The sequence below is a fragment of the Mesoplodon bidens genome (genome assembly GCF_964165515.1).
Source record: "Mesoplodon bidens genome assembly, chromosome: 18".
In the NCBI taxonomy this organism is placed as follows: domain Eukaryota; kingdom Metazoa; phylum Chordata; class Mammalia; order Artiodactyla; family Ziphiidae; genus Mesoplodon; species Mesoplodon bidens.
In genome coordinates this window covers 49,630,818-49,641,931 of record NC_138175.1, presented here as the reverse complement: position 1 = coordinate 49,641,931, position 11,114 = coordinate 49,630,818, and the positions used below count along the sequence as shown (strand labels likewise).

At 51.6% G+C, this 11,114-nt stretch overlaps 2 protein-coding genes across 2 annotated transcripts; one reads left to right on the top strand and one right to left on the bottom strand.

Moving 5' to 3' along the window:
* On the bottom strand, positions 1-1,737 carry LYPD4 (LY6/PLAUR domain containing 4; the record flags this gene model as incomplete). The annotated part of the gene is made up of 4 exons (XM_081216363.1): positions 1-257; positions 537-863; positions 1,328-1,471; positions 1,671-1,737. 4 exons carry the CDS (start codon positions 1,735-1,737, stop codon positions 55-57), a joined length of 741 nt encoding a protein of 246 aa, XP_081072489.1. The 3' UTR covers positions 1-54.
* A 5,110-nt stretch (positions 1,738-6,847) lies between these two features.
* Positions 6,848-10,588, top strand: DMRTC2 (DMRT like family C2; the record flags this gene model as incomplete). The annotated part of the gene is made up of 8 exons (XM_081216362.1): positions 6,848-7,075; positions 7,163-7,320; positions 7,603-7,679; positions 7,942-8,137; positions 8,286-8,412; positions 9,215-9,275; positions 9,432-9,606; positions 10,542-10,588. Exons 1-8 carry the CDS (start codon positions 6,852-6,854, stop codon positions 10,586-10,588), a joined length of 1,065 nt encoding a protein of 354 aa, XP_081072488.1. The 5' UTR covers positions 6,848-6,851.
* Positions 10,589-11,114: the final 526 nt, after the last annotated feature.

The window sequence follows — 11,114 nt, the reverse complement described above, 5'->3', positions numbered from 1 at the left end:
TGTAACTTTATTTCGCTATGTGAAGGGGTAGGGGTGTTTGGTCCAGCTAGATCGTCAGTCCCTGAAGGCAAACAGAAGGCCGAAGAGGACGCCCCAAGCAGGTCTCCGACGAGAGGGCTCTGCACCAGCAAACTGGGCCTTCTCTAAGATGTTGATGGCCTCAGTCACTCTGATGCTGCCAATATGGTGAAAGTGGGCTAAAATATCGGTGTATTCACGAGCACAGCCCATGAGGAGGAAGGTGGTATTGAGAGACCCTGTAAGGAAGAGAGCAAGGAGTCAGAGACACTTTCAAGACTCAAACATCCTACCCCTCCTTCCAGACACCCCTCACAAACCAGGGCCCCTGCTCTCCCACCAAACACTCAGGTACCAGGCACCCTCTCCCCTCCTCCTTGGAATTATGTGCCACAACCCCCATCCCCCAGGACCCAGACACAGGACCATGGGACCTCAGTCCCACCCACCTCCTTCAGAGATGGGAAGGCAGCAGGCCTAGAGCAGGCATCTGAGAAAGAAAGCTTCTCTTCTCTCACCTGCCTGAAATTTTAAGGTGGAACTGTAACACTCAGTAGCAGTGTTGGGGCAAGCCTCGGTGGTGACAAACTGTGGGAGGCAGTCCTCAGAGTGCGCGCCCACACAGGTTGGGCAACTACGGGAAGAAGAGGCTAAAGTCTCAGGAGCCTCGGCCTTGAGTTTCACAAAAGGATCCATGTTGGTGAGGTTATTGCAGAGGTATGTCCGGCAGACACGGCTATAGGCGGCAATGGACAATCCGGGCGGTGAAACGAGGTAGGAGACTTGCGGGGGGTAAGATGAAGCTGGGCTGCAGCCTTTAAAACCCACAATTCCCCTTCTGGTCCCTGCGGGGCAGAAGATTGCAGAGCTCTGATCAGTGTCGCTGGCCACACCCAGTCCAACCTCCCAGCCCACCCCCTGCTCTTCCTGCTCACGCTGCCCCATCACCGACTCTGCCCCTCCCCCACTGCCCACTCACCGCTCAGACTCCCCACGTCCCATCTGCCCCTCCTCACTCTTCTCCCCGCAGGAGCCCGGCTGCTCCTCTCTCCCCTGTATCCCAAACTTGTCTTCTCTCCCAGAGTCCCCCTCTCCTCCTGGGATGTGTCCACCTCCATTCTGCCCTCTTATCCAGCCCACACCACAACCAGCTGGGTCCTGCCCCTCTCCTGCCGATGTCTGGATGCTGTTACCAAACATATAACGGGGTAAATATCTGGAACTCAAGTCCAGAGTCCCTGGGTGCTAGGAATGGAGGTGGGGTCAGAAGAGCAAGCAAACAAAATGTAGCAAAGCCACCCCCATTCACCTGTCTCGATGAACACCAGCGTCTCCTCACAGCCTTCATTCAGTTCACACACCATGCTCCTCATCAGAAGCCACTGCCAGTTATGGAGACCGACAGCTCTGAAGAGGGAAGATGTTGCTTCATAACACAAAAGAGCTCCAGCCCCTAGAGAGAGAATGTTCTTCCAGTCACCTGCCCCTCACATGGCCTTCTCAGCCCCGAACCGCCCATCAAGAGCTCAGCCTCCACAGACCCTGTCTCCCGAGGGACCCAGATACGCCGCTTTCCTTCCCCCAGTGACATGAATCCAGCCCTCCCATCCCAGCCAAGAGGGTCCCTAAGCGTCCAGCCCCACAGGACATACGAGGCAGAGTGGAAATGGCCCCTAGGAGACAAAGCAGCTGCACAGGGCTCAAACGCTGAGGTCCCATGGTCCTGGGTCTGGGTCCTGGATGCTGGACCTCAGTCTGGAACCAACTTCAATCTAGGTCTCAAGCTCAGTTCTTGTCAGCCTCTGGGTCACTGTTTCTGGAGCAGAAAGTTGATTGTCATTTTCATCGACATAGGCTCCCCGAGCCCTTCAGGGACACAGGTCTTCCCATCTCCATAGTCTCTCTTCCAACCTAACCCGAACCCACATTAGCTTCTCAAATCCCGACTCTTCACTCCTGCTTAGATTCTGCCACTGAACATGGTGCTGAGCAGAGGACGCGGGCTTATTCAAAGGATCACTATTATACAGGCTATTCTCCATCCAGAGACAATGAGATCAGAACAACAAATGTGTGTGTAGGAGTTAACCAACATATTACTAAATAACCCTTGACTCGAAAAAGAAATTAAAAAGTATTTAGAACTGAATAATAGCAAACATACTACATGTCACACACACACACACGTGCATGTAAAATCTGATGAAAACTGAATAAGGCCTGTAAGTTAGTTAAGAGTAATGTACCAATGTCAGTTTCCTGCTCATATACTACAGTTATACAGAATGTCCCTATGGGGAACCGGAGGAAGGGTTTAAGGGACTCTATATAAAATTTTTGCAACTTCTTGTAAGCCAATAATCATTTCAACATCAAAAGTTTTTTTAAATACACATCAAAATTTGGGACTCTGATTTCTAAATCAATATTCAGAAGTAAATTTACAATTTAAATACATTTATCAGGAAACAAGAAGAATTACAAAATGTTTATGAATTAACTCAAGAAGTTATATAAGGGCCAACAAAGCAACCCCCCAAAAGGGATAGAAATAAAGATGATGACAGAAATCAATGAAATAGAAAACAACAAAAAAGTATTACAAAAGACTAATATTCATTCTTTGACAATATTACTAAGATAATTCTCTGGCAACTCTAATCAAGAAAAAAGATGCAAATAAAATACAGAATGAAAAATAAAAATGAACAGACATCACATGTTCTAAGAATAATAAAAGTGTCATTAACAACTCTACATTTATAAATTTGAAAACCCAGATGAAGTGGATACATTTCTAAAATAATATGAAGTGCCAAAATTGGCATAAGAAGAGCGTATACAGAGTCTTAAAACGATGAGAATGGTCAAGGATCTCAGGCAAATTGACAAGAAAAAGAGAGCAACCCCAGCAGGGGAATGGACCAAGCATATGAAGAAACAATCCCAAAAAAAACACCCAGAAAGGCTAACAAGCATATGAAGAAACACCCCAGCTCAACAATAATCAGAGAAATACAATGTATCCAAATGTGCATCTATCACACTGGCGAGGGATCAGAAAGCTGGAAAAATATGAGCATTGGTAGGACTGTGGGGCTACAGAGACCCTTGTGCACTGCTGCTCATGGGGTAGTTGGGGCCAGGGATAGGCTCCTCTTCTGGACCCTGAGGAAGGGAGGAGTTCTCTGATCAGTGTCTCAGACCCAAAGTATCATTCATTGTGGGGAGGAGTCTGGCAATACTTAGTCAAATTAGGTTTACAAAGAGCCATCTCTGGTATACCCTAGGTACACATAACAGAGATTTCCACCTTCAACTCCAAAGGAACACATATGAGAATGTAGCATTATTGTGGTGACAGTGAGCTGAAGGCAACGTGGGCGTCCCCCCTGAGACCTAGTGCACATGCGACACGCAGGGGATGCACACCATGGAATATCATGCAGCAGTTAGAAGCAACTGGTTAGATGTACGCATCACATGCACATGGATGGATCATAAAAACAGTGCTGATGATTTTAAATGGTAAATAATGTCATCCGCATAAATTGAAGCATCACGCACATAAAACACCACACATCTTGCAAGAACACACACAGACTAAAAGATATGCATTCGCCACCTGAAATGAGTGCCTATGCAACACTTAAGAGAATAAAAGTGGGGAACTGGGGATTACTGGAAATAACTAAAACACTGTAGGTTGTACAAAGTTGATAGACTTTGGACTCCAAGACAGACCAACGTTGGAATCTTTACCTCTCCACTGTCTAGCTGTGTAATCTTGGGCATCTTATTGAACTCATTTATAAAATATATTAGTAATATATCTCATAGAGTGATTGTTGAAAATTAATAAGATTATTAGTATAAAGTGCCAGGCAAGAGCTAAGCTCTCCAAAAATGTTGGTCCCCCTATCTCTCTCTCCACTACCTAAAGGTTCAATGTCAATTGCTTTAGCTGGCATTAAAGCATCCCACACACCCTCACCCTTCCTCCCCCAGACTGGCCCCAAACAACCTTTCCAACTTCGTCTAGTACTGCCCCCCTGCACAGCAGTCCAGCTAGAGGTCACTTCGGCCACACTTCTCTGTCCAGAATACCTGACACAGGATCTGTAACCCAGAAAGCTGCGGCAAACTAAGGGGCCAAGACCAGCAGAAAAGATGGAACACAGGAAAGGGAAATGAAGGCTGACAAAGGATCAAACAAAGGAGTTGGACCAAGCAGAGAAGACGGCACACACCTGCCTGGGAACGCAAAACAACGGGACCCAGCAATCTGAGAACAAGCACGGACACAACCAGAAAAGAGTGGAATGAAATCCTCAAGGAAAAAGGGATGGAGTAGTGGTCAGAGGCGATGCTATCCCTACAAAAGAGAAACCACACAGAGAAGGAGGAGCAAACTGTTGGAATGGAACCTTGCAGGGAGCAGAGAAAGCACAATTGGGAGCAGCAGAAAAATGAGGAGTGGGGCACAAGGACCGGGTCCTCAGGGGAGAGAGGAGACAATCTTAGAGGCTCAAAGAGAGAAAAGGAGACGGGGCGGAATGCATAGGGAAAAGGGGACACCACAGAGAATGGGGAGGGAAACCGTGAGATGGGTCTAGTAGAGATGAGCAGAGAAGGCTACAGTTAGAGAGTGGAGCACCGAGAATGGGGTGAAATCCGGTAGGAAGATGAACACAGAGGGTGGAAAGGGCTAAAAAGACAGAAAAACCACAGAAGCGTCTCGGGAATCGAAGAGGGGGATGGGAGGGGCGGGGGTCCAGGCTATGAGGGAATGAGGCACGTGGAGAAAGGGGTTCCGAAAATCAGCAGGATGAACAGGCAGAGAGAGAGGCTCTCAGAGACGGAAAAAGTCAGAATTAGGAAAATCAGCACCAGCACGGACGATAAGAGACACAAGGAATGGGGCTCAGCGTGAGAAGGTGGGACCCAGGAAGGAAACAGGGATATCGCAGCGTGGGGAACATAAAAGGAGAAAGGTAGATCGGGAGTTGGGGCAGAGGGAGAGAAGTGAGAAAACACGGGCGTCCACACAGCGAAGAGTAGCCACCTGCGCAGAGTCAAAGACAAACGTTCAAGACGCGCCGTCCCTGCAGGGCCGGAGGATGAGACTGCGCGTGCGCGGGAGGGCGGCCGGGCAGCCGTTCCTGGGGGGCAGGGCCAGCCTAGGCCTGGAAGCGGTACTCGACGCCCCATTGGCCACCTGCCCAAAAAGGGAAAGAACGGTCTGGGAAGGCAAATCACACGAGGAGGGAGAAGTGGCACGAGACTCAACTCGACGCGCTATTGGCTGGCCTGATAGTCTAGCGCGAGGAGAAGCGGGCCGGAGATAAAGGGGCGGGCCGTCAGGGAAGGTTCTTGAAGCGCACTGGTCGCTCGCCTCAGCGGCAGAAGGCGCCGCTTGAAGCTCATTGGTCCTTGTAAGAAGGGGCGGGAAAAGTGGCGCGAGCGAGGCCATTCCTCACGCCACTGCCTCACCAACTCCTTTCGCCTCATCCTGAGTCTGACTCCGCTCGAGGCTGTGGTAACCGCAGGCTGACGACGCGAACGCCACCCCGCCCCTCCCGTCTCTTCCCCTCCCTGGCTTGCGCTAGACTCCCCGCCCCAGACATCCCTTCACCTCCTCACTAGCGCTCCTCACGACCCCTTCACCCATCCCCCACCGCGGCCCCTAGGCGCGCTCCCCGAACCCCGCCGCCTCCCGGGGACTCCGGAGCGGGGCGAGGCCGCGGGCCCAGCATTTGCGGGGACAGCTGCAGAAGGGGGTGCGCGCGAGGAACAGATGCACGGGGAGGTGTGGCGGGCGCGGTTCGAGGCCGCTTGCTGGGAATGGGCGAAGGCGCGTAAAGGCCGGGCGCAGCGACGGCGCGGGTTTGCCTTAGTTTGGAAGGCGTGTGGGTGCAAGAGAGGAATTTGGGCCGTGGGGAGGGGGCTTTGGGCCTAGATCAGGGCCTGGCACATGGAAGGGGCTCAGTAAACCTTTGCTGAAGGAATGAAAATAATTCTTTTTTTTTTTTTTTTTGAAAATAGTTCTTGAAAGTGAGGCAAGGGAGCCATGAGAAGGATGTAGGTACTGAGGTGCAAGGGAGTGGTCTGATTAAAAGGGCTGCGGGGGGGAAATTGAATTGCAGGGCATACGTGAGGCTAAGAGTTGAAAGGGAAGCATAAACGTTATGTGTGGGAATTGGATAAATGCAGGAGGGAAGGATGATAACTGTTGAAGAGGATGCCAGGGAAACTGTGGGAATGGGGTGTTGGTGGAAGGCGGGTGTAAGAACTGCTGCAGGGGGCGTGAGAGTGCGCGAATGTGCCCCAAACTGGGGTTTCTGCCTGGAAAGGAACACGTGAGCGGAGAATAATGTTTGGATCGAAAGATACATGAGAGAGCTTCCCTGGTGGTGCAGTGGTTGAGCGTCCGCCTGCTGATATGGGGGACGTGGGTTCGTGCCCCGGTCCGGGAGGATCCCACATGCCGCGGAGCAGCTGGGCCCGTGAGCCATGGCCGCTGAGCCTGCGCGTCCGGAGCCTGTGCTCCGCAACGGGAGAGGCCACGGCAGTGAGAGGCCCGCGTACCGCAAAAAGAAAAAAAAAAAAGAAGAAAAAAGAAAGATACATGAGAAAGGAAAGAGGTTCTTGGGAAGGATGATGCCTGAGGAAAGTGAAGAAGGAGGAAGCCAGGGGAGACTCAAGGGTGACAGCTGAGTCCAGGAGTGGGCGAAATGGAAAAATCCTTCAGGCGTGGCCTCCCAGGGGCAAGAGGGCTGGTCAGGAGAGGGCCCGCCTGTCCGCCCTGACCCTCCACTTCTGCCCCTAGATACATGGAACCCGATGAAATGCCTGCTGTCCAGCACTGCCCCTCAGACGCTGCCACAGGGGATGAGACTAGAGCCCCCCAGGGCATGGAGCTCATCCCCAGGACAGCTGTCAGTCGCTCTCCGACCTGCGCCCGCTGCCGCAGTCACGGTGTCACTGCCCAGTTCAAGGGCCACAAGCGCCTCTGCCTCTTTCAGGCTTGCAAGTGTCACAAATGTGTCCTCATCTTGTGAGTATGAGATCCAGGGAAGGGAGAGGGTGGGCCTCATCTAAAAGGCGGCTGACTCGACTTCTGACTCGCCACCCCCCTCTTTAGGGAGCGCCGAAGGGTCATGGCTGCCCAGGTGGCCCTGCGTAGGAAGGAGGAGGCGCAGCTGAAGCGGCACCTGGCTCAGGGACTGATGAGGACAGGGGCAGCTCCTCCCAGAGCTCCCAGCCGTGTCAAGAAGGGAGTCACTCGGCCAGGGGTCCACCGTGAGTGTCTCTGGCCAGGGCCAGGGCAGGAGTGTGGGCAGGGAAAGCCTACGTAGGAAAAAGAGTCCCAGTCCTGCCCCTGAATTGCTGTGTGACCTGGGGCAGGGTGTTTCTATTCTCTGGGCCTCAGCCTCCCCAGCTATAAAATGTGGTGAAGTGTTGGGAGGATGCGGTGAGGTCTGTGGGAAGAAATGGGACAGAGGGAGCTAATTCAGTTTGGGGTTGGAGTGGGATGGCCCTCAGGAGAAAGAGCTCACCAAAGCTCTCCCTGGTCTCTCACAGCTGGAAAGGAGAATATTGCACCCCAGCCTCAGACTCCCCGTAGGGCAGTCCCACTGGCACTGACACCCCCTGAGAAGGTAAGGAAAAACTGGGCCCTGAGGGGACTCCTGTCTAAGCCCCTGCCCAGATCCCTTCCTCTATGCCTTCAGCACCTGGGTTCTAGGTCCAGCCCTGAATTGCTGTGTCATCTTGGGCAAATCACTTCTATTCCATGGACAAAATGAGGGACTGGGATTTTATGGCCCTTCAAGCTCTAAAGTTTTGGGGTCCTACCTACATCTGGAACATACCCATTCCTTCTCCAGCCTTGTACCTGACTCCAACCTATGCCCCCTGCAGGAGAACTCCCAGGGGCCTCTGCTGCTCAGCTGTCTCCCAGCAAGGCTCCCAGAAGCCTTGCCTTTGCCCTGGACTCCAGTGCCTCCAGGCCCTTGGGCCACTGGACACTGGCTGCCTCCAGGCCTTCCCGTACCAACCCCAGTGGTGTGCCGCTTGCTATGCCAAGAACCTGCTGTCCCTCTGCATCCTTTCCCTGGTAAGATGAATTCAACATTAATTTAAGAGATATGTGAATGACTAGGTACCACTGTATCAGAAAGACAAGAGGAAAAAGATACAGGGTAGGAAGAGGGAAGACAAGCCGTGACCTCTGCATACGCTCTGCATTCTCTTACCCTCATTAGGCTTTGACCGTGGCACTGCCCTCTGGCTGCCCACTCGTGGACCCCTCCCAGCCTGCTCAGGATCTCGCCCAGTACTGATGGCTCCTCTTTCTGGAGAATCCCAAGGGCCCTCTAGCCTGCCCCACACGTGAGTAGGGAGAAAAAGATATGTGTTTATGATGTGCCCAAGCCTGTGCTGGATACCATAGTAGATGATAAAGAAGAAGAAACGGCCTCAGACTCGTGGGTGCGGCAGAGCTCTCCTGGCTCTGCCACTGCCCAGCTGTGAACCTTGGTACAAGTGTCTTTACCTCTCTGAGCCTGTTCTTCTGTCAGTAAATCGGAGACACTACTACTTCTTGGTAATAATGAGAATTAGCAATAATATATGGGATATACCTAGCACAAGCCCTGGCCTTAAACAAATAGTGGCTATTAAATCCGCTTAAACAGGTAAGATAGGGTTGAACTGCCTGCCGAAGGGGGGGGGGGCGGGAGGGGGGAACGACATGATGCTAAGAGCCTCTGAGGCCTAGGAGAGAGGCCAGAGGCCATTAGAGAAAGCTTCCTAAAGGTGGGCCAAGCTGCTCCTCAAGTTCCATGGCGATTGGGGAACTAGGAGGGAAGGAAACCAGACTCTGGTAGGGCAGGAACAGTCACCTCAATCCCTCTAGATGTTTTGTCAGTTGTTTTTTTTTTTAGCTGACACCAATTATTTCCCATAATCCTCACAGTAGCCCTGGTAGGAAGAAGCTGACAGATAATTTTCATTTTACAGAAAACAAAGCAGGCCATGACAGAGGAAGGGACTTGCTCAAGGCCACAAAGCCTAATGACCCAGCAGGCACTCAGATTCCCAGATCAGAACATAGCAAAATCCTGCCCCTGTTTCCACGTGTACCTGTCTGTCCATATTTAATCCCCCTGGCATCTTTTCTCCTTATTTCCAGGTGCTCGACTCTGATGCTTCAGCCCTGTGGCACCCCAGACCCCCTTCTGCTGCAGCCACAGGTCCTGGGGAAGAAGTGGGATCCAGGACCCTGGGAGGAAGTTGAGCTTGGGGAAGGGACGAGTAGGGGATAATGAAGTAACCAGGGGCAGAGGGAGCACCTGGAGGGTGGGCAGAAGTGAGGATTCCCAGTCTGCTTCTCTCCCTTTCCTTTGCAGGCCCTCAGAGCCTCTCACCTGGCCTGGACTTCTGACCTCTCAGAATGGCAGCTGCAGCTAGAGGCAGCTGAGGCTCTTATGGGACTGAAAGATGCGTTTCAGGCTCCCCGCCTGACCCCTTCTGGTCCTTCCAACCATGCCAGGATTTCCCTGCTCCACCCCTGTGGCCCACCAGGTAACCTGTTCCTTAAAAGGAGAGGATGGGATAGGCATGACTGAGAAGTGGAGGTACTGGAGTAAGCAGGGACTAACCAAGTAGATCAGGAAGTCACAAGTTCAAGATCCCAGGCCCAGGCCCCGGCCCCAAGCTTTTCAACCTAGCCCCTGGGATTACAGTTGAGAGTTATTCAGTGAATCTGTTTTATCCTTTTTGTACTCAAAAGCAAATGTCCAGTGCCCTGATGTCAAGGAAAGTGAGGCCCTGAGAGAGGTAGGGACTTGCCTGAGGGCATATAGCAAGACAGTGGCAAAGCCTGTTCTCCTGACTCCAGCCCAAGGCTTTTTCTCTGGACCCAAACTGCCTGCTGAAGTCTGGAGAGGGGCTGAAGAGGTAACAAGGGCCTGGAAGGAGATTTGATAACTGCCTTCAAGGGGCTTCCGTTCTATTTGGGAAACCTGGATGCCTTCAGAAAGCTCAGTGACAAACCTGGAGAGAACTAGAGGAATCTTGAGGCATGAGAAACACTTACGGGGACAGAGAGGGAAGGCTGAGATTTCTCCTGTCCGAAACGGTGGATTGGACATGCTGTGTGGGACTGGAGGGACTGCTGGAACAGAAGCAGATGAGTATGGAGGGGCTTCTGATCATGGAGGTCTGGCATGCCAGGCTGGGGCATCTGGACAAGCACCTGTCCATGAAGGGCAGCAAGGGAATGTTTCTGAGTAAGGGACATATTCTGAATCCCTGAGCTTTAGAAAGACAAGTATGGTGGCTGTCATGGAGGGATTGGATGAGGCAAGACTAGAAGTGGGAAAATCAGTGAGGAGGAAGTGTTTGCTATAGTCCAGGTGAACAAAGATGGGCCTGGATTAGATGGGGTAAAAAGAGAGGGTTTGCTGGGAGGGGAAATAGATGTGACCTGGTCCTGCCCGCTTCCTTCCTGTCTGTAGCTCCTGCTGAAGAAAGAGGATTCCAGCCTGTTGTCCCCTCTCTCTGACCCAGTCCAGCCCCCTCCGTGGCTCTGCATATTGGTCATATGGGGTCCATCTCCCTCCTGAGCTAGAAGCCCAGAGGTGGAGGCCTCACTGGGGTTGGGGGGCAACAGCCTGCAGGCATTGCATATTTGGTATTTTACTTAACAGATTTGTGCATGGAATTTAATGTAGTACAAGCTTCAGTCTTTTTTTTAAAGCTTTCAGGTGCTTTGTTAGCTTTTGGCTCCTTTTGTAGCATGGCCATTTCCTTGGCTGAAGGTGGATATTCTTTTACCTTCCTCTGATCCTGGGACCTTTTAAGATCCCCAACAAAGAGAAAGTTGTGCAGTTTAAGTTAACCAGTATCTAAATAGATTTTTGCATGAGTTCATGTTCCAGGGTATTTATTTGATGTGTGATTCTGTATATACCTGTGCGCTCATGTCTGTCTCCATGCATGTGAAAACAGGAGGGAATTTTCATTTTGTGTCTAGGTTTGTGTGAGTAAGCAAAAAATAAACCTGTATTGTTTTAAGCCACTGAGATGTG